The sequence below is a fragment of the Oculina patagonica genome, chromosome 7 (assembly GCF_052425735.1).
Source record: "Oculina patagonica isolate OP01 chromosome 7, crgOcupat, whole genome shotgun sequence".
NCBI lineage: Eukaryota > Metazoa > Cnidaria > Anthozoa > Scleractinia > Oculinidae > Oculina > Oculina patagonica.
Genome location: NC_135764.1, coordinates 26,930,138 through 26,954,140, shown reverse-complemented (window position 1 = coordinate 26,954,140; position 24,003 = coordinate 26,930,138). Strand labels below are relative to the sequence as shown.

The 24,003-nt window shown below is 37.2% G+C and overlaps 3 protein-coding genes across 3 annotated transcripts in view; 2 read left to right on the top strand and 1 right to left on the bottom strand.

The window, feature by feature from the left end:
- The window catches only part of LOC144660464 (polypeptide N-acetylgalactosaminyltransferase 13-like), a 142,213-nt gene that overhangs the window by 59,536 nt on the left and 58,674 nt on the right, over positions 1-24,003 (bottom strand). The gene's annotated exons all lie outside the window — the stretch shown is intronic.
- On the top strand, positions 10,598-12,041 carry LOC144661004 (melanopsin-like). Its single transcript, XM_078521725.1, has one exon. The coding sequence runs from the start codon at positions 10,845-10,847 to the stop codon at positions 12,039-12,041; it is 1,197 nt and encodes a 398-aa protein (XP_078377851.1). The 5' UTR covers positions 10,598-10,844.
- Positions 14,393-23,994, top strand: LOC144661003 (allatostatin-A receptor-like). The gene is made up of 3 exons (XM_078521724.1): positions 14,393-14,426; positions 14,748-14,871; positions 22,818-23,994. The coding sequence occupies exons 1-3, from the start codon at positions 14,393-14,395 to the stop codon at positions 23,992-23,994; spliced, it is 1,335 nt and encodes a 444-aa protein (XP_078377850.1).

The window sequence follows — 24,003 nt, the reverse complement described above, 5'->3', positions numbered from 1 at the left end:
ATGAAATATGTCAAAAAAGAGAAAGGATGAATAAAAAAGCTGAGAGGAAACAAATAAATTTTCACAGCATTTATTTAACAGATAGGATGGTTGCTTGTTTACACATTACATCATTAGCAAAAAAAACATTGTTACAAGGTCTAAAAGGTAGAATCGATTGGCTTTTAACTCATAAACACAAGTATCTTGAGGTAACAATGCCGGTTTCTCTCTGATTGCCTGATCTTGGTCTTTCGAGAGCCATCTCTATCAATGTAGCCAATGGAATTCTTGCGAATATGGCTGCCAGGGTGGTGTTCTTGGCAAGACTGCCTAAGCTTTTCTTCTTTGTGATCTTTTCTTTCTTTCTCTTGAGTGTTGATTGAGCCTTTCTAGCATTCAACTTGGTGTTTCTTCTAGTAGTTTTATCAGTCTGAACCGTTTCTTCAATAAGTACAGGGTTTTCGCTTGATATGCTTTCAATCACGTGTTCTCTGTTGTCGTCACCTTTTCCCAAGAAGGGAATATCGGGTGAGAATGCCGTTGAAGATACGCTTTCTGCCTTTACTCTTTCCATCGCTGAGATGCAAGTGCGATATGCCAATTTTCGGTAGATTTTATATCCACTTTATGGTTAATTTCCCTTACAAATGAGCATGAGTAACTCGGTAAAAATAATTTTGCTCAAAATGAGTCACTCACATCTATAAGTGAGATCGCAACAAACCAACGTGCTCATTTTAAGACGGGCGATTGACGAGTGTGCTTAGCGTATGGGTTATTTTTGTTAATTTTGTCACAAATCATATAGCCGAAGAAAGGTAAAGATTCGCCAGAAGTTTTTGATGATGTGGAGACAGAGGAAGAAGAATATGACCACAACGAAGACGATCAAGAAGAGGAGAATGAAGATGTGGAAGAGGATGATGGTGATGATGATGAATCCAGCGTTGAAAGTGACGAAGAAAATGACGAAAGACCTTGGAAAAAGCTGCGACTAGAAGTTATAGATGATCTGAGTTCAAATTATGATGAACAAGTACAACGATACCAGGAATAGGGGTTGTCTAAAAACGTGGCCGAGGCCAAAGCCTATAATTTTCTATTACCTCCGTGAATAAACGGAAGTTTTTATTGAACAGAGTTTTTGAGCCAATAGAAGTACCGGACGAATCGCCGGACGAAGAGGCTGACGACGTCAGGCGACATCCACTAGCAAAATGGTAGAAATAAAGAAACAAAAACAACTCCTGAAAGTTGACATGGGTACCACCGATATTTGCGAAAAGCACGCAAAATGAATTATGCAGGCTATAAGACAATGACGCCAGCTAATGTGAAACACGTTAATGTATTGTTGTGCAAAATAAATAAAGCAGTATTAATAAATATGATATTGTCGTTTGTATGTCTACCATCAATTTCTTGGCATTTACGCTTGCCGTTTGCACAAAGTTAACTACTCCAAGTTACCCTTGAACTTATTTAGACTCACCCTGAGCTATTCCAAGGAACTTGCGTCCTAACGCCCCTGTACCTAGTTTGCGAGTAACCAAGAGGGACAGATTAATTCCAATCATTCACATTGCTACTTACTGGTCAGCAGATACTACCAATCTACTTGGACCCAATACTCCTGTTGCAGAAGTTTATAGCACGGACATTTTGCAGCCACTTTTTTGAGCAAAACTCAACTTGCTCACGAGTTTCTCTGAGTTAGTCCCAACTTGCTCATGTGTTACCCTTTAGCTACTCCCAACTTACTCATGAGCTACTCTGAGCTATTCCCAACTTGCTCATGAGTTACTCTGAATTATTCCTAACCAACTTGCTCATGAGATACTCACTTTGAGTTACTCATTTTGAGTTACTCATTTCTATTTGCTCATTTTGAGTTGCGAAACCCAGAGGGGAGGGGTACTCCGGCTTGTAAATGACGGGGATTACCGAATGGAGGCAAAACTCAGGATCCAAAAAAATCCCCAAGTCTTCCGACATTACCCAAAACAAAAACCTGGACCAAAAATAACCCCCTAAAATTCCCCTGTCAAATTACCCCTAAATTGCCAGGAGGGGCAAAAATATAACACAAAGAAAATCATAAAAAATTGAAGGCTCGTGTTGGTTTATTCATCTTACCATCAATACCCCAAGGCTGCGCCAAGGCACTTTAGTTTGTTTTTAATACCCCCCAAAAATCCCCTATTTATCGATATTAAAATCAAGTCACCCAAAAAAATACCTGCCAAATTTTCCAACCCAAAAAATCCCAGAATCGAAAATTTCAAACCCCAAAAAATCCTTCGATCATCCCCGTCATTTACAATCCGTAGTACCCCCTGGGACCCTGGATACCCTGGATACTCTCCCGGATACCCTGGATATTATGGATACTTAAGATATTCCGGATACCCTGGATACCCTGGAAATACCTTGATGCCCAAAACCCTGGATTCTCTGGATACCCTGGATACTCTAGATGCTCAGGATAACCTGGATACTCAGGATAACCTAGATACTTCCTATAACTGTGTATCTGAATCTGTCTCAATAACTCTCTATTTTGCTCGAGCTCCATAACGCTCTCTCAATAGCTCTCTATGACTCTCCCCATACTGTAATAACATTATCTCTTTATCTCTAACCCTCTATGACTCTCTCTCTTTCTACCTGTATCACTTAATAACTCTCTGTCATTTATAAACTGTTTTTATACTTGTAATCAAATGATAAGCAAACGTCTTGCTAATAAGAAATTTAGCCAGGAAAGCTCGTAGCCAATCAGAAAGAGTCTTACGATAGCTGCTACATCATTCGTTTTTAAAGATAAATATCCTTACCCTGTTATAAAAGCTAACCGCAAGCAACCCAAGCTTAAGTAGTAAAAAGCGTTCTTTTGGCTAACCGAATGCTATTTAGGCTAACCGAATGCTATTTAGGCTAACTTGAGTGCTGTTTAGTATTCAGTACATTAGCTGATTGTTATGTGGTCTAAATATGAGGTGTTTCGCTATTGTCTCACGACATCAACCGAGATTAATTAAAATTAAAATTAAAATGAGATTAAAATGAAATTAAAATGAAATTAAAATGAAATTAAACTTAATTTAAAATGAAATTAAACTTAATTTAAAATTAACTTAAAATTAACTTAAAATTAACTTAAAATTAAATTAAAATTAAAATTGAATTACATTCAAATTAAATTAAATTAAAATTAAATTAAATTAAAATTAACTTAATTTAAATTCAAATTAAATTCAAATTAAATTCAAATTAAATTCAAATTAAATTCAAATTAAATTAAATTAAAATTAAAATTAAATTAAAATCAAATTAAAATTAAATTAAAATTAAATTAAAATTAAATTAAAATTAAATTAAATTAAAATTAAAATGAAAATTAAAATTAAAATTAAATTAAAATTAAATTTAAATTAAATTAAATTAAAATTAAAATTAAAATTAAAATTAAAATTAAAATTAAAATTAAAATTAAAATTAAAATTAAAATTAAAATTAAAATTAAAATTAAAATTAAATTAAAATTAAATTAAATTAACGTTAAAATTAAAATTAAAAAGGTTTTTTTTTTGATGTTTCAAACATCCTCATCTGTCTTAATGAATATATGAGGTTTACAGAATGATCGTTATATAGATATGTAACAGCCTATACAATGAGCCTCTATAAATTCAAATTAACGTAAAATACAAACTTATTTAAAGTTTAAACGCATCGCAACTGTCTCAACAATGCCTGGAACAATTAAGATTTTGAAAAACATGGGAATTTTTGTCCCGAAAAAGATGTTCATTAACACGTGTGTGAAAATGCCTATTGGTTTCACTAATATAACGAGCTCCACAGCTCGCACACGTAAACTGGTACACAACACGTGATTTTAGAGACTCGGGAATAAAATCCATAGGACTAAACGTACGGCTAAGTTTGAATGGAGAGAATATAACTTTTACATTTTAATCTTTGCAATACGTATTAATAATAGATAAAATTTTCTTCTCTGTGTAGGTAGAATAATAACCAATATATGGAAGTTTGTAAAAAAGGCAGTTGGATATGTCAAATGTGGAGGTATCCACGAATAATCGTAGACGATCGCAAAATCGTAGAAATTTACTGAACTGTAAACGCAACGATGGCAGAGCGAAATGTTTTCATATGATCACAGAAGATCGCAAACGATCACAGAAGTGTCTAATGATGGGATCGATTATCAATATTATGGGATAGTTTTCATTCGCAATTGATCGCAATTGTGTTTACATATGATCGCAAGAAATCGCAGACGATCGCAGCAAATAAAACCCTAGAACTTGGTTCTAATTTCTGCGATCATCTGCGATCGTGTGAAAAACCAGGCTGTGGCGCAAGACAGTTTCCTGTATTTTTCAGTACCTCTATTTTGACGAATCAATACTACGACTCATTTTGAGTTGACACAACAGTTTTGGTTTGAAACAGTTGCCCAATCACTGGTTAACATAACATAACAACATAATCCTCTTCGCGCTTAGGAGGCACATAAGGCTGAGACCAGAGATTTCCATTGCTCCCTTTCCATGGCTACCTTCTCAAGTTCTTTCCACGTCTTCCCTGCTGTTTTCATTTCTGCCTCGATCGTCCTCCTCCAAGTCTCCCGTGGACGTCCTTTCTTCCTTCTTCCACTATCCGGTGTCCATCTTAATGCAGTTCGTGTTATGCTATCTCGGCCTTTCCTGATAACATGCCCTAGCCACCTCCATCTTCTTTGCTTTATTACCATGGCGATGTCCCGTTGTCCTGTCCTTTGATAGAGTTCCTTGTTTGTGATCTTCTGGGGCCAGTATATCCTGCATATCTTTCTCAGGCATGAAGTGTGGAAACCTGAGAGTCTCTGGCTGTCTCTTTGGGTAACCCTCCAGCATTCTGCACCATACAGTAGCACTGACAAGACATTGCTGTTATAGATCTTTATCTTGGTTTTTTCACTGATGTTTGGTGACCTCCATACTTTATTCAGTTGGACAAATGATGATTTGGCCTTCTGGAGACGGCTGGTAATGTCCTTAACCGTGGCATTGCTTTTGCTCATAACACTCCCCAGGTAAGTAAATTCCTCTACTTCCTCCAAATCTTCATTCTCCAACTCCACTGGTAATGGTGTATCTGTAAGCTGCATTGTCTTGGTCTTCTTCCTGCTGATGTTCAAGCCCAGTTGTTTGGCAGCTACCGAGAGGTCTGATGTTTTTCGTTGTAATTGATCTCTAGTAGAGGACACTAGCGCCACATCATCGGCAAAGTCTAGATCTTCCAGCAGAGACGTCAGTGTCCATCTGATGCCCCGTCTTTTGTTGCCTATTGTCTTGCGCATTATCCAGTCAATGGCTACTAAGAATAACATGGGAGACAGGACGCAACCTTGGCGCACCCCGCTCCTAACACTGAACCAGTCTGTTAGCTTCTTCTTATGGATAACACTGCAAGTGAAGTTGTTGTAGAAAAGTTTGATGATGCTGACAATCTTCTCAGGGCACCCATAGGCTAGCAGGATATTCCATAAGGTGTCTCTGTGAATGCTATCAAAGGCCTTTTCCAGGTCTATGAAATTTACGTGTACCTTGGTGTTCCACTCAATACACTGCTCAAAGATATTCCGGAGCGTGAAAATGTGGTCTATGCATCCTACCCCTGGTCTAAAGCCTGCCTGCTCTTTTCTTAAGATGGTGTCGATGGCATCACTGAGTCTCATATGAATGATTTTACAGAAGATCTTGCTTGGTACCGAGAGGAGTGTTACTCCTCGCCAGTTAGTGCATTGTGTCCTATCCCCCTTCTTGGGGAGTTCAACAATCAGTCCCCTGCACCAGTCTTCAGGTATGGTCTCAGCATTCCAGATTTTTTGGAATAAGCCGTATAACCAATCTGTTGCAAAGCGGATGTCAGTTTTCAGCGCTTCTGCTGTGATGTTTTCTATTCCAGGCGCCTTGTTGTTCTTCAGACTCTTGATTGCTTTTAAAATCTCATTCTTTGTTGGTGGAGAACAATCGATGTTCAATTTGTCTCCTAACGGCCGTGCTATACAAGCCCGCTCTGCTGGGTCTGGTCTATCACTGGTTAACAAGATGTGATTATTTTCTTGGCATAACATTTTTATGATGGAAAAATGATCAGCACGTAAAGATAAAACTTCTGGCAAAGTTAAAAAACATCTGTACCTGGGGTTCAGAGCACAATCTTGATGTAACAAAGTGGGGTCACCATATTAATTAAGAAGCAGTTTAGAAGGCGTAGTATTGCAAGTGCTATAAAACGCATGCAATGACACGCGTGCCATGACACGCTTGCTATGACACGCGTGTCATGGCACGCGTGCTATGACACGCGTGCCATGACACGCGTGCTATGACACGCGTGCAATGACACGCGTGCAATGACACGCGTGCCATGACACGCGTGTAATAACACGCGTGCTATAACACGCATGCCATGACACGCGTGCTATGACACGCGTGCCATGACACGCGTGCCAAGACACGCGTGTAATGACACGCGTGCTATAACACGCGTGCCATGACACGCGTGCTATGGCACGCGTGCCATGACACGCTTGCTATGGCACGCGTGCAATGACACGCGTGCCATGACACGCGTGCCATGACACGCTTGCTATGACACGCGTGCCATGACACGCTTGCTATGACACGCGTGCCATGACACGCTTGCTATGACACGCGTGTCATGGCACGCGTGCTATGACACGCGTGCCATGACACGCGTGCCATGACACGCGTGCCATAACACGCGTGCAATGACACGCGTGCCATGACACGCGTGCTATGACACGCGTGCCATGACACGCGTGCCATGACACGCTTGCTATGACACGCGTGCCATGACACGCGTGCAATGACACGCGTGCCATGACACGCGTGCAATGACACGCGTGCCATGACACGCGTGCAATGACACGCGTGCTATGGCACGCGTGCAATGACACGCGTGCCATGACACGCTTGCTATGACACGCGTGCCATGACACGCTTGCTATGACACGCGTGTAATGACACGCGTGTAATGACAGGCGTGTCATGACACGCGTGCCATGACACGCGTGCTATTACACGCGTGCTATGACACGCGTGCAATGATACGGGTGCCATGACACGCGTGTCATGGCACGCTTGCTATGACACGCGTGCAATAACTTGTGTGCTATGAGCCCCTGACACGCATTAACTTAGATTTATTCCCCATCCCAAGAGATAAGCGCTCCATTTTGGCTATGTGCCAAAAACGAAAGCCTAAAGTCGGTCGCTAGGGCGGAACTTTGCGCCGCCATATTGAATTTATTGTGTGACACGCACCAAAAGTTTATTTAAGTCTGCTTTTGACGTTGAAAAATATTGCTCCATCTTGGAAGAAGCAAGTTCAGGTCCGCTGTACTTTTCCTGTGAAAGTGTCTGCAATATATTCTACAAAAGATGCTAAATGACGATCATTATATCTGACGAACGTGATTTAGAAAGGGGCACACTATCGACTATTGTGAAATATCAACTATAAGTCGAAATTAGTCGTTCAGAGCAATTTACACGCCTTGAATTAAAAGTCATTGGTATTTTGGGCTCATTGAATGGCTATATTGTGGTTTAATTCGTTTCTGGTTTCGTGACATAAAATTTACACAACACCGCAATATTTCGTCACGCGATACGTGCGCAGTAACTCAAAACGCCTATTATTGTTATTTAAGCATAGCGCTGGTGAAAATCAATTATCTTGTATCTCTTCCGTTTTTTGGAAAAATACTTACACTGGTTTACTAACTAATTATCTTAGCTTTACTCCCTTAAAGTACAAATTAGGTTTAATAAAAACTCTCATAGACAGATCCTACAAAATTAACAACTCTCTGGGCTTTCAAAATGACATCAAAAACATTTCTGTTATTTTGAAACGAAATCTTTTTCCATGTTAGCTCATTGACTAGTCAGTTAAAGGTTATCTCAGAAAGGTTAAAACCACAGAACAGGAAGTGGATGATACCTCCACATTTGACATATCCAACTGCCATTTTTACAAACTACCATATATTGGTTATTATTCTACCTACACAGGTAAGATATTATTAATAAGTATTGCAAAGATTTAAATGTAAAAGTTATATTCTCTCCATTCAAACTTGGCAGTATGTTTAGTCCTATGGATTTTATTCCCGAGTCTCTAAAATAACGTGTTGTGGACAAGTTTACGCGTGCGAGCTGTGGAGCTCGTTATATTATGAAACAAATTTTACAATAATTTTTAATTTTAATTTTAATTTTAATTTTAATTTTAATTTATTTATTAATTATTATTAATTTATTTAATTTTAATTTTAATTTTTTAATTTTAATTTTAATTTTAATTAAATTAAATAAAATTTAATTTAATTAAAATAAATTAAATTAAATTAAAATTAAAATTAAAATTAAAATTAAAATTTAAATTTGAATTAAAATTAAAATTAAAATTAAAATTAAAATTAAAATTAAAATTTAAAATTAAAATTTAAATTTAAATTTAATTTAAAAATAAATTTAAAATTAAAATTTAAAATTAAATTTAAATTAAAATTAAAATTAAAATTATTAATTATTTAAAATTAAAATTAAAATTAAAGTTAAAATTAAAATTTAAAATTAAATTAAAATTAAAATTAAAATTAAAATTAAAATTAAAATTAAAATTAAAATTTAAAATTAAATTTAAATTAGAATTAAAATTAAAATTAAATTAAAATTAAGATTAAAATTAAAATTATTAATTATTTAAAATTTAAATTTAAATTTAAATTTAAATTTAAATTTAAATTTAAATTTTTAATTTAAATTGAAATGAAAAAAATTACACTTAAAAAATTAAAAATAAAATGTTAATTTTTTTTTTAATTTTAATTTTTACAAAGGCTCTTTCCGTATTAGAAAAACTTTGGAAGCTTGGCACACCTCTGCTACTAAGCATGCTGACAATAACTCGAAGCCCATTCCAAGCCAATATTGTATTCTTTTTAAAAAATAGCCTCTTAATTAGCACATTTTTACTTCGCTTTTGTTTTTCATTATTTTCTTTTTATCACACCTTGCTCGCGCAGAACCAATCAAAATCGAGAATTTTGTTACAGATACGATTTTTATGTTAATTGAGTGTAACTTTGTTTAATTGGCCTCCTGTGGCTGCCATTGTTTATTAACCAATCAGAATGCCGCGTTTGTTTTCTTTTTTTGCACTGAATTTCGTCATTTCTGCATTGAATTTACTAAAAACTGCATAACTCTAAGCCAATCAGATTCGAGAAATTTTTTGATGTATATTATATGTATGTTATATAAATATAACATACGCTATGCAGAGCGGGATACTATAATTAAAAGATTGAGACTGCACGGACAGTTACTTAAAGTTTGAATGCCGCGTTTGTTTTCTTTTTTTGCACTGAATTTCGTCATTTCTGCATTGAATTTACTAAAAACTGCATAACTCTAAGCCAATCAGATTCGAGAAATTTTTTGATGTATATTATATGTATGTTATATAAATATAACATACGCTATGCAGAGCGGGATACTATAATTAAAAGATTGAGACTGCACGGACAGTTACTTAAAGTTTCACGCACGAGGCGATCATCAGACTGTGCCGTTATATAAATAGAAATTTTTTCTAAACATCGCGCGCTCTAATTGGTTAATTCCAGGTCACATGACATCTTACAATAAAAACTGTTTTCCGCCAAAAGTCTCCAAGCTGGCAACATTGCAAAATCTATGACGTCAGAGTAACATTGCAATGTTGCCTGCGAGCAAAAACGTTTTGGGGGATCACTTTCTTGGGTAGCTTGAAAACCAGTCTTGATTTGGTAGCCGAGCCTTCTCGGTACAATATAAGCCTTTTTTCATTTTATGAAAACCAAAATAATTTTTGGAATCGCTTGCCATTTCTAAACAAACATCTGATACGATCAAGAAGTGTCAGTGAATATTCTGTGAAAATTTCGCTGTTGTCTGTAAACGAGCTCATATTGTGAAGAGAAGGCTCGGCTACCAAATCAAGCCTGGTTTCCAAGCTCCCCAAGAAAGTGATCCCACAAAATTTTTTTGCTGCCCGCGAATGTTGATCGACGAGACACCATTTTTTTGTAAGTCTTCGTCTTGCAATGTAAAAAAACGCTTAATGAATGATCCCTCGGGAAACCAGTTAATTCTGTTTCCCACGATTCTCAGAATCTCAATGTTTCCCGAGACAGACAAAATTAACTGTTTCCCTCAGGAACAGTCATTAAGTGCATATAATTCATTATTATTATTGTTATTTTTATCACTATGCCCCAACTAGAATTTTATTTTGAGATGAAATAATATAATTAAGTATTTTAATACTTTCTTTTAAGAAAAACTTTCTTTCGGTAACAACCTTTCTTTGCAACATAGGGACGTATTTATGGTCATTTAAAAAAATTATTTTCATTGATCCAGAACAAGAATAAAACACGAAATCCCATGAGGTTAATTTTCGGATAAAAGCAAAAAGCTTTTATTCGTACCTGTAATGAAAACTACCGGTCGTTACACTTGAATAATGATTTGAAATTGGCTTCGTATCATAAAGAAGCACTTCAGAACTCTACTTAGCATTTTACTACACAAAGGCCATTGTGAAATGGAGCAATTTTCGGCCTTTCATTGCCGGACAACTTCCGGAGAGGATCTTTATTTTTGCTTTAAGTTGGCGCCAGAAACTCGTTTTGCTCAGTCTTGTTGTAGGAAATGAAAGTTAATCAAATTTTTGGTGGCCTTTAATCCAGAGATTGAGATTTTTTGGACATGGACAGTAATCGAACATCGTGGTTGCTTTACAGTTTTTCTGGAAACAGTTCGTCGTATTTTAACAACCACACAAAAGCAATTAATCCTTTCTACATCTTCACGCCAGCTGGCGTCATGGCGAAGCGTCTTCTCGGTTTAATTCTGTTAGCAATTGGAGGAATAGGATTCCTCGGAAACTATTTCATATTTCTCTTTCTTTGTAAACAGAGAAGGAGACGAACAATTCACACAAGCTGTTTCGTGGTAAACCTTAACTTGTACATAAGGAGTTTATCTCTGTCTGATCTTCTCTCCTGCGCCGTCTCGCTTCCTCTTTTGTGCATCCAAATTTTATTCGATGTCTTCCAGAGTGGTTGGCCGTGCAAGGTAGTTCGATATCTCAACTTCATGTTTCCCGCTGTGACGGTTAACAATCTTGTGGTGATAAGTCTCGAGAAGTATTTGTCTACTCGCAAGGTGCCACGAACGTTCAGGGCAGCGAGAGTCCGCAAAATGATCATATGTGCGTGGGTCTTAGGTATTACCGTCATGTTGGTTCCTGCAGTCTCATACGATGGAGTAAGAGTGGATCTTAACAACACTCATTTTACAGTTATCTGCAGCAACGTCGAGAACTTTTATCCATTTAAAATTGCACTCATCATTTTTCCAATACAGTATATTTTTCCGAGTGTTTTAATAATTTACATCAACTTTTGTTTGATCAAAACTGTGTGGGCCAGTGGAAGAAGAGAGATTGGCAACGGAGTAAACAACGCCTTCAAGGCCAATCTGGTAGCCTCAAGGATAAAAGGTACATCTCTGCTCATTGCTCTTACATTCGCTTTCATCATTCCTTACTTGTCCTATATAGGCAATGTGGCGTACACCCAGATAGCTAAGCCACAACGTGCGTTTGCAACAGATTTTCTCATCCGTTATGCTTGTGGTGGCATTGCGGCGTATTTCAGCAGTGCAATAAACTTCTTGATTTACTTTGTTCAGATAAAGGATTTTCGTAGTTTTCTTATAAAGCTATGGCGTGGAAAGCGTGCCAGAGTAGATGACACCAGTCAGACCCAGGTCCCGCGGAGCAGACTGAGCGCTTCAAAAAGGCAAGTGGATACAGTAGAGCTTGTCGACTTGAAAAAATTTAATTGGTATCTCTCACACACTCGTCCTCGTATCCTAATAGTAAACTCCCAGGCAGCCTAGGTGTTTGACCCGGCTTATATCAAGGAGTTTTACACTCTATATATACAATGGTGAGCAAGGCAATAGACACTACTCCAGACCAGCTAAAGGGCTGAATTTGTTTCTCGCATTACGTCATCGCGTCATTAGACTACATCACTTCTTCTTCTCCCTTTAATCGTCGAGCGGGAAACGAGAAAAGCGAGAAGAAAACTACCGTAACACCAGTTTTCCGCTGCTGTTGTTTTTCTATCTCTCTTTATCTCAGGTAAAAAATCAGCACTTGCAAACGGGTCTTGAGCTACAGAGCGATCTAAGGACAGGGCTACGCCATTGAAAGCCATTTAGCCACTACTCTTTGGACCCTCTTTTTTTATTCGCCCGTTGTAAACACTACCTCTGTAGTTTTCTAGGGCTAGGGAGCATTGCTGTGAACTGTTGTCTATTGTTTTAAGAACGAATTACATGTCTCGCTCCTAAAGGTAGTTGCAGACCCTTGATAGCTTGCGCCGTTTGAAACCGGCTTTGTTAAATCGAAGATGCCCCACTTTTTGTACATATTTAAGAGGTGGCCGATTTGTGCTTTAAATAAATATTAGTATCGAAAAGATTCCGTTGTTCTGATTACATTTAAACTGTATTTAAGAGCCTAAGGATTTAGAAATTTGGTTAACTCAAACACGGCTGCGTAAGTATAAATAAAATAAATGAACTTTAGTTAAAGAGGATTGCACATAAAAAGTTTTATGACTGACAAAGCTGTGGCCCTCGGGTTCCAAATCGAATTGGAATTTAGAAGTGTTAGTTTTTGTAGAGGGAGAAAAAACAGACAACCTAGAGGAAAAACCCTGGAGCATCAAACTCAACCCACATATCATGCGACGCCCGATCCGGTAACGGAATCCGAGCCACATTGGTAGAAAGCGAGTGCTCTCAGCACCGTCTCCATCCCTGCTCCCCTTGGTAAGACTCCGGGTGATTCCCAGACTTCTTCAAGACTAAATAAAAAGTATTGAATTGTGAAAAGTATAACTTTTGAAACACATATGAATCAGCAAGAAATACTTAAATTCTGGCTGTTAATGTGTTCTTAGCTGACCAAAATATGTCCGATTACGTTTTATTGCCGATACCTTAATTTTACGGTCTCAAATCATCAAGTGATGAGTTTGCAAAGAGATTTGCACCAGGGCAGAAGCTGTTTCAAATGCAATCATTTAAAGTGCCGTAGAGACTCGCTCCAAGGTACGGTTTTCAAAGTCAATTAGGGTGAGTTTTGAGCTTAGTTTTATAACAAATCATCTGGGCCCAGAACAACATTTCCTTTTTGACCTATCAACCATAAACGGCGGGAAGACAAGAGTATTATATTGTTTTATACTTTATCGTGTTTAAATAAAGGCAACTTACTTACTTATTCAATCATGGCTAAATTTCAGCTACCATTTCTTTTCTCTAAACAAAGGTTTTTTTTATTTTTTTGTTCTGGGTCTTGATGCATGCAGGCGCCATAAATATTATTTAAAGTACTCTAAACAAGGAAGAGGTAGTTATATTTTTAATTTTGTGAAATATATCGAAATATCAAGTTGCACGAAATGTTTTACTGTTGTTTTCAGCTCAAACATTTCTATAAAACTTTTCGTTACAATTTTTTTAATAACCAGTCAAGGTACGATACTTCAAATATCAATAAATAGATGCAAAATTTCTGATGAAAACAGAACAGCAAGTAGAGTTTGACTTGTGAAATTCAGAATGTAAATCCAAAAGTAGAGGTGGCCTTGGCGGTTAAAGATTGGCAAATGCCGGCCGTAGACAGATGTTAAGCAGTAGTTCAAAGATTGAACTACCGAGAAAAGAGAGAGGGATTGATCTCGTGAAAGAAAAATATTTTTCAATCGTGAATTGAATTGAAAGACCTCACACAATTCCCGTAAGTAGCGACAAGAGCTTCGAACCGGCAAGTACAGTTGCAGAATTGATTTGCTTTAATTATTTATTTATCTAGCATAATTACGATTCAATGCCTGCTTTTCCTTTCTTTTTCTTTTCTTGCGATTGTCCCTCGATTGTTGCTTTGCGTCTGTCGACAATATAGACATGAAAATTTTTGAGCTTAATTCAACACAATCAGACCAAAAAATAATTTATCGACAGTTATGGTCGTAACTATATCATACTAATACAGCGCTTGTACAGGCCCGCACGGCACGACAGTTCAAATTCGCTTGCGTGTTCTGTTTCTTGTCACTTACAGTGAAGAACAATAGAATGTTGACAAACGTAATTGCAGAATTATTAATTCCACTTCACGGTCCCACGCGGTGACATTGACCCTACAAAAACATAAGGGAACCGCCATTGTTTCTATGGTAACCTCGGTTGCTTGGAAACCAGTCAAAGGTGAGCTAGAGTCATATGTTAATATCATTGCCATGTAGGGTAAAAATCGAAGGTTGCCTTTTAATCGACCTTTTGTTTAATTTTCGGAAGTCTTGTCTCACGGCTAAAAATAACAGATTTGATATTAAAGTAAATCTGACCCCCTGGAGCGCTGAAGGGGCGGAATAGACAGAAACCCTGGTAACAAGGCAAATTAAAACCCACTTTATTTTAGGTGTAAAAACAAATTTCAATTTCATCGTTTCGCCCGTGCATGAAATCCTACTCTAAATCTCAGGCCACAATTGGACGAAAAATCTGATAAAGTTTGAGGTGTTTTAGGACACAAAAAACTTTTCAACAATCTAAAACGTTGGAAGATCCTCTTTATTTGTAGCGTGTCCTGTGGACACAGTATTAAGTTGCATTTTTGCTGCCAAGAAACAAGCTCGTTTAGGCAACGTAAGTAAATATTTATTTTTATTTTAAAATTTATTAGTTCTCATTTACACCACAGGATTGTTCATACTTACCTTTTCATACAACCCAAAACCATTGATAAGGTGCTTTATTTGTGTGCGAAGAAGCAACTTAAGAGATTCGCGTTAAATTTTTCTCCAAACCTGGTACGATGCTCTAAATTAATTTACTCTCGTACGTTAAGCTGCTTAATGATTGTGTTGAATTAAGCACAATTAAAAAAAACAGTTATTCGTGTTTTCCTTACTACAGTAAGGCAGTTTCTAAAAAGGGAACTGCCTTCAAAATCCTCAGGCAATATAGGGCCATGGTACGGAAAACGGAACCATAAAAATATTTGTCTTTAAAATAATGTCTGTATTTTTGCTTGTTATTACTCTAGAGAAGGTCTGTGTTGAATTGAAGCGCGACATAGTGTCGCTAAATTGCATGTTCCCCGCAGTTCATGGATCACAACAATGCCACTCGCCAAGAACGATAATTTCGGTGAAAAAGTTTGAGAAAATATCCTCCATTTTCTAAATTGCTAGCTTTTTCAATTAACGGATGCTTTTAGATCTTTATCTTTATCTTTTAAAAAAGCATAAATTTTAAAACTGAATGATTAATTCTTAACGTTTAGCGAAAAAGAAGAAATAAATCGAAATGGCACAATTTTACCCTTCATAAGTAAAAACATGCACAAAACAATACAATATAAAATAAAAACCAAATAAAACGCAATAAAAATCCATCTAGCTATGCCATTAATACTTGGATAGCTCTTTGCAACTGGCTAAGAATCAAAAGCCATTTAGTGTTTTTCGAGAATATTCTATCGCTTGAATTTGTGATACATAATTAATGGAAAGAAAACGTTTTAAAGCGCTATTAAATTTGCATTTCACTTTATAAAGGGCATTCCGAAACAATACAATATCTGCTTTTTTATTGCCGGGAAGTAGGTTAATGGTAGCCGCCAAAACACGTCTTGCTTTTAGCAAAAACAAAAGGCTCGAATTTTCATATTTCGCACTAAAAACCGTCGGACTTTAATATATACGTGAAACGAACCCGCTCATATAAAAGGAACATATTCTTTTTTCCAATCAGCTGCTGTACAAAATTTGCTCACAAAAAGGGGCAAAACAAACATTAAAATAGTTTCTTACATGTTGCAAGCGAAAAACCAAATAATCAAAACGAACATAAACAATTTCATTTAGCAACACCCGCTCTTTTCTTGACACGACGTAAAACTCGAGATTTTTTTTTTAAAAAGCGCGATCTTTAATAAAATGATATTAATGATTCAACCCCTTGAAATCAACGACCGTTCATCAACTGGATAATTTTGAAACGTTTGTAGTATTCGAATTATTTTGGGCTTTAAATGAATGTAGAATAAACTAAGAGGCTCGAGCATTCACTCTCTGGGATTGTAACCAAAAAGGATCCCATCAAATAGCATGCATTGCCACCTTTCATTACTCATTACTCAGACTCGGAATTAATTCACTCAAAGTATGTAAAACACCTCAGCTTTAATTATATCACCAACACAAACTAACGGGGTGCAAGAAACGCAAACAAAGCAATTAAGATCATATAAAGCTCGCTTAAGCCTGGTTTTCACGAGCGATGCAAGCACAAGCCCAATCACGCAAAAAGGCAAATTTTCAGCCTCGTGCTTGTGCTTGCCGCAATCACAAGCACAAGCATCAAAATGCAATGTGCTTGTGCTTTTGCTTGAGTCGAAGCCGTTTTCACGGTGAAATATGAGCTGTTATTCTTGAGCTTGTGCTTGCGCTTGGTCTTGCGTCGCTAGTGAAAACCAAGCTTTAATCAAAGTGCCCGTTGGGCTGTCTCGTGTTACAGATCAGTAAAGTAGCACCCGTTGCTAACAATCATATAAGCTCAGAAAAACCATCTCCGGATTCTACAATAGTAATACTCAAATTTCATTCTCAAGCATTTGCAACAGCTTGTGCTATACCAGCATCGCACCATGTGCCCTTTCTTCACATTCTACTCAAATAGTCAAACCTGTCCAACTGTCCTTCCAAAAACTCAACAAAATCTTCGCAATGATTTCTAAGGTATTCAACAACTGCAAAACGCACTATCAAATGATTTGCTAATTACATACTTAATTACCTACTTTCCTATTCGCCATCGGCCCTGAGGGCAGCAAATGACTTGCTACCGAGTTAAAGATCTGATGACTAACACTTCGAAAAACGAAAACAGTCTCCATTTCCACCACAATCATAGACTGCAAAACAGTTAACAGTCTATCTCTGGAAGTGTGGAAATGTGGAAATCTGGCAGTAAACATTTAATGAGTTAACATCTGCACGAAGAAAAGCTTTTAAACGCGAAGAATCAGGCACATTGCGTTTAATATATTTCTTTATACTACGTTTAACTACACTCTTTTTATGAAATAAACTATGAATTTTCTTCAAGCAAATTCTCGATGGAGCTCTATCTCTTTTTCTGCTCATTCTTTTCACAACTCTTCGCCCATTACAGCAACATTTATCACAACAAAACTTATTAATTTTACTCTCATAAGACACTGTTTTAAGCTGCTGCTTTTCATAATCGAAACATCTCGCACAACAACAACGTTTTTTTCTAACCAATTGCCTACCTCTTTCACATACTCGTTCACAAAAACAATGATTAATACATTTTTTGACAATTCTGACAAGTCTGATACATAACTAGCTTATTCATAACTATTTATTATGTTCTCGTCAAATGAAGAAAGCAATAAAAAACAAACATTTGCCTCTTGTTAGAAATATTATAACACTTTCTAAATTACAATGACATTCCAAACACTCCATATAAGGAAAAAACTACAACCAGTTTTCAAGAAATGCAAAGCAGCTAAAAAATGCTAGACAACTGTCAAAGCTTCTAACTATTATCTTTTGCTTTCAAATATCTAATGAAATATAAAACTACCTACCTCATACTTTATCCATAAATAAACCCACTAATTGATGTTAGCTCTCCTTACTGCCTTCCCCTAACTTTCTTTCAAAGTTTCTTCAACGGAAACAATCAGTTATACGAAACAAAACCTAGAAAACAAAAAACAAAAAAAATAATTGCATTAAAAAACAACTACTGAACACCAATACACAACATCGCGTACCTATCTATAAATCCCTAAACCTCTATCAAATTACTTCTTACTTCTCCAAACTAAATGACAAGTGAAATCGTTCATTAACATACAATTCAAACCGCTCTAAATATATCTGTGATGCTTACCTACTTGTACTAGTCTTGATACAATAAACAGCAAATACTAATGTGATCTGTCCACTTGCTACAACTCACAAAAATTATTACCAAGTTCATAGGAATCATGAAATCTTGCAATTTGTAATCTACTGAAGCTTTTAACCTACTTCTGAAATATACAGAGCCAGGAGCGCATTACTAGTAATGGCTCCTGACAAAGCCCCATTCTGATGACTTAGTGTCTTCAAAATGTCATACAGTCGAAGCTCTCGTAAGCGGACACCCTCGGGACGAGAAAAAGTGTCCGTAACTGGAGCTGGCCGCTTACGAGAATGGTTCTCGTAAGCGGCCACTGGAGGTGTAGGGGAAAGATGGCCGCTTACGGGAGCTTGCCCAGATAGCAATAAACGGACGGACGTAGATGACGACAAAACAAGCACTAAAATGTGGTCCTGTAATTACTGTAAAATCATTGTCACAAACGGCGATGTGAATTTGATTGATAAAAAAAGATACAGAGGGTGTAAGTAGGATTTTCTTTCGGGTGTCCGCTTACGGGAGCTTAAAAACAAAGAAAAAGTCTAAGTCGTAATCTCTGAAAGTGTCCGCGGCCGGTTACGGGAATGTCCGCTTACGAGAATGTAAAAATACTGAGTTTGTATGGGAGTTAAAACGGGGTTTCAAACAAGGCGGCCGTAAGTAGAGCTGTCCGCTTACGAGAGTGTCCGTTAAGAGAGCTTCGACTGTATAACGTTCTAGAAATCGTCCTTTAAATAAATATTCTATTTTACATAACTTGTTCAAAAATCACAACTCCGTCGTGCGCCACTAGTGAGCATATGAAAAAATTAAGGTCAATATTCAACAACTACTTCTGCTCTGCCGCTTAAAGACCGATGATAGCTTCCAATATGTAAAAGAAGTGTTCTATATACACCTCTGCACAAACATGTTACCCTACCGTTCACTCACCTTGCAACTAAAATTATTCTCAGTGAAAATAAACTAGAACTGTGCATGAAAAGCCCTCAGTCACATATAATAACCTTGATTAAATTATTAATTCTCAATACGCTTTTTAGAACTTCCAGCGCAACTTGTTGATACAGCTACCTAATTAGTAAGACATAAGTACACTGAACAAAGCAAATTTGTTTCCCGTTTCGCAGATAACGATATTCGCACTTCCCTTAATGGTTTTATTCTGTATCTACCGCGTATTCAATATACTGCTTTCCTACTTTTTTTTTTTTATTTTTTTTTTTCCCCCTTTTTTTTTTAATTTTTTTAAAAAAAATTTTTTTTATATTTTTTTTCTCTTTTTTTTTTTTTAAAAATTTTTAAAAATTTATAAATTTTTCCCCACATTTTTTTAAAAAAAAAATTTATAAAAAAAAAAAAAGAGTGTATTATGGCCTGAATGAAGTTTAAACAACCTACCAAAACGCAAAATGAGATACCACTTCAATTTTTCTGTTTGCGTGATAACTTCACTTAATATTCTCCTTTTGACACATCATTTGACATATCTGAAAAGTGCTCTGGCGCCCACAACCCTCGACCCGATTGTACACTACCCCCCGACTACCCACTACACAGTATCTTCGACAGATGTTGCCCGAACATTCAGTCTTTGTTTAGCAAGAACGTCACCTGACACTACACTTGAAATCTAAAGCCGAAGTGGTGAAAAGCAAAGCAAATTAGTTTCCTGAGAAGGTTTTTCGACGTAATTTGCTTCTCACTTCTTTCTAATGGGGATCTGTTTTATCTGGAGGCATTATGTATTAAATAGAGCCGTAAGATTGTGGCCAAGGAAATGTCTAGAGGTCATTGCATTTATAGTCTGCGCTGCGTGGTTTCCTGTTTGTTTCACACTTCTTTGCCACATGTTTTGCTAGTTTAGTTTGTTTTTGCTCAAGTCTATTTGTAAAATACGCTTTAAACTCTCGAAATTTACGCCGTGGAAGGACAAGATATATGTTCCGTGAAAACGTTGATTACTTGCATTTTGTTGATACTGTTGCAAGATGTATTGTGTATTATCACTTAATATATCTTGGTCCGGCTTCGCAAGTGACAACCGGAAATGAATTTGGTTGCTTGACGCTTAAAAGACTTTATCCCTGGTCCTCTTCGTGCCAAATTTCGAGTTCAGTGCTCGCCTCATTTCATCCCAGACCTTTCGTGCTTCTCTGCTCTTCAGGCGATCGAAATTATCAGCCCAAAGACGCATTAGCATTTTCTGATAATCGTCGGACCCATTTGTCGTAAGTTCTCTTTGCCCGTCCGGATTCGGGAGAAGATGCTGAAGATGTACTTGCAACAGCAACGGGACTCGTCGGGGAGCTCGTTATATCGCTCGATGCCCTCCCTGGCCTGCTTTGACTGCCTTCACCCACGTTTAACTGCGAATGCAGTTCATTCATAAAAGGGCCAAACTGCTGTTGCTGCTGCTGCTGCTGATCAAAAAAGTAACCGGATAAAATGGTGTTGAACTGAGAAAAAAGCCACCTCCATCCATGATCGAGTGTTCTAGCGAAGTTCCCGCGCTTTGTGATTGCGTGCGATCATGACCTTCAATGTCATTTCCCTGACAGGTTCTGTTATCACTGGAGACGGCTTCCTTTGTTATTAAAGACAAAATTTTGGAAAATCGGTTCGCCTTTTTTTTTTTTTAAGTGGAGGTCGCACTTAAAAATCTCGCGTGTTGATAGATTTTCACCGCAAAGTAAACAAATTCTTCCAAAAATTTTTTTAGTGCGACCCGGCCCCAAGAAAAACAAACAAAAAGGAATTATGAATTTGACTTTGTGACCTTAGTGTCTTCAAAATATCATATCACGTTCTGGAAAGCGTTTACAATTAACAAAGCAAAGCAAATTAATTTCCTGTTTCTCAGATAACGATAATCGCACTTCCCTTAATCCTTTTATTCTGTTTCCACACTATTCATAATACGCCCTTCCTATTCTTTACTGAATAAAGTTTAAAGAAACGAACAAAGCCGAAGATGAGATACCACATATGATCAATATTTTTGTTTGCGTGGTAACTTCACTTAATATTCTCCTTTTGACACATCATTTGACATATCTGAAAACTGCTCTGACCTCAACAACCCTCGACCCTAACACGCACCAAAATGGCTTTCTTGTAACGCAAACAGAAATTTAACAACAGCTTTTCAGCCAGCCGCATACTTTAACAATACCCACCGCAAATATAATATCAAAACACAAACCTAACGTAAAGATAAATTCATTTTCCATGTAAAAAACTACCTATTTAAGCAACATATGTGAGATAAAATCTCCTTATCAGATTTGGCGGTATTACTAAAGATGATACTTCATGTAATATATTACATTATTCACATACCTTAGTAATCCAAACATTTACACCATGTCTCACACGTGTAAATAAGCACGTTTAAAACTCGACAAGAGAAAACGCGCAATACGAAGAACAGCATCCCGATGCATCTTATCAGCAAAATGTATCTATGTAAATATGTCTATTTCTTACCTTGTTTCCTTGCTACTTTATCACTTCGTTACCTTACGAGAGGTCTTACACAAAGCACTATCCTGAGCTACCAAGTCCCCTCGGATAATCTCGTGTTACGTCACGGTCACGTCGTTCACGACGTGACCGCGACGTAACACGAGACAAAAAGGTGAAGGTAGCCCATTGCGTCAGGAAGACCGATAAATATAGTAGTTTGTCACGCAATCCACACTGGTTCTAAAAAGGGGTGGAGAGCGGTCATCTAATGGTTTCTTTGCGGATGCTGAACAGGACATCCTAGATTTCGGTCTTCCGCCGTTCGCTGGTGTGCCTCCTATAGCAAATTATAGGCGCAATGTTGAAGTTGGGAAGGTTTGATTACAGTGGGTCCTCGATTTAACGAAGTGCCAAGGGACTGGGGAAATTTTTTTGGTTCGTTATATCGGAAACCTCGATTTAACGAATTTTCGGGGCATGCAAAACAACCAAAATATTCGTTATATCGAGGTATAGTTGATTATTAATTTTCAACGGTGTTATGTTACACTAAACAGCATTTCGGATCTGAACAATTAAAGAAACGCTTCAGTTCGTGGGCCATGTGCCGTGTCTTCCACTTATTTTTAAAGCATGGAAGACAAATATCAGTGGAAGTGGTTGGTAAACGAAGAAACAAGGGCATTGGACTAGAAATTCTAGCTATTTATTCCTTTTTACACAAGAAGCCTTCAAAGATAAAGAAATTAATAGAACTCACAAGATGACAGAGAGGATAAAATCGATCTGTTGAGGTTTTTGTGTTTTTATAAAGATATGTATACAGCTGCAACGAGCTGTTGCCCTCGTGTTACAGGATTAAACCAATTTTATCCTTGTTCGTCTGTTTTGTATTCATCTCTGGTCACATGTTGACATTTATTCGTTATTTGAGGTATATTTTACGTTTGGGCTTCTTCGTTTAACGAGGATTTCGTTAAATCGAGGTTCGTTTTATCGAGGTTCTATTCCATATATTTTACGTATTTTCGGCCTGGCTAAAGAATATCGTTCGTTATAATGAGGACTTCGTTATTTAATTGAGGTTCGTTAAATCGAGGTTCCACTGTATTTAACGATAGGGGAAACCGTACTCGGGAATAATCAAATGTACTGTTTTACTTTTTTTATGCTTTTATTTCACAGTTTGAAGATGGACAGCAACAAATCTACGTGGCTGCCATCCAATATCACTGGAGATAATTCGTCGTATTTTATAAACTACACAGAGACAACTAATCCGATCTACGTGTTTACGCCGGCTGGTGATACCGCAAAAAGCCTGCTCTGTTCAATTCTGGCATCTATCGGTGCAATGGGGTTCCTTGGAAACTGCTTTATATTTTACTTTCTTTGGCAAAAGGCAGCGAAAACCCCATTTCAGTCGAGCCGTTTCTTGTCCAACCTTAACTTGTACATAAGAAGTTTGTCCTTGTCTGACCTTCTCTCGTGCGCCGTCTCGCTTCCTCTTTTGTGCATTCAAATTTCATTTGATGTTTTCCAAAGTGGTTGGCCGTGCAAGATAGTTCGATATTTTCACTTCATCTTTCCTGCAATTACGATGAATAATCTAGTGGTTATAAGTCTGGAGAAGTACTTATCAACACGCAAGGTTCCACGTACATTCCGCGTGCAGACAGTCCGTAAAATGATTATTTGTGCGTGGGTTTTAGGGATTACCGTCATGTTAGTTCCTGCAGCCGCGTATAACGGAATAAGGGTGGATCTTAACAACACTCATTTTACAGTTATCTGCAGAAATGACCCGAATTTCTATCCATTTAAAATAACACTTATTATTTTCCCTGTGCAGTATATTATTCCAAGTGCCCTTGTGATTTACATAAACATTTGTTTGATCAAAACTGTTTGGGTTAGAGGAAGGAGAAAAATTGGTAATGGTGTGAGCAATGCATTAAAGGCAAAGCTTACAGCTACAAGAATCAAAGGCACATCTCTTCTTATTGCTGTTACGTTCGCCTTCACCATCCCGTACTTGTTCTTTATAGCTAATATGGCGTATACACAGATAGCAAAGCCACAGCGAGAGTTTTCAATAGATTTCATCACGCGCTATGCTACTGGAGGTATCGCATACTGCAGCAGTTTAATAAACTTCATAATTTACTTTGCTCAAATGAAGGACTTTAGGGGATTCCTTAAGTGCTTTTTGCTACACAGGCGAGCAAGGAGGGATGACACGGACCAGCAGCCTGAGATCTTCAGTACGTTAGGACAGAGTGCATCTAGAAGTGACGTGATTGAAGTTGAGCTGACGAACTGGCAATATGCAGGCCAAAATAACGTAAAAACCTGCTTATAAGCCCAACAA

Coding starts and splice junctions, on each gene's coding strand:
- LOC144661003 (XM_078521724.1), top strand. CDS start 14,393: ATGGTAACCTCGGTTGCTTGGAAACCAGTCAAAG. Junction 14,427..14,747: donor TGCTTGGAAACCAGTCAAAG/GTGAGCTAGAGT, acceptor GAGGTGTTTTAG/GACACAAAAAACTTTTCAAC. Junction 14,872..22,817: donor AGCTCGTTTAGGCAACGTAA/GTAAATATTTAT, acceptor TTTATTTCACAG/TTTGAAGATGGACAGCAACA.
- LOC144661004 (XM_078521725.1), top strand. CDS start 10,845: ATGGACAGTAATCGAACATCGTGGTTGCTTTACAGTTTTTCTGGAAAC.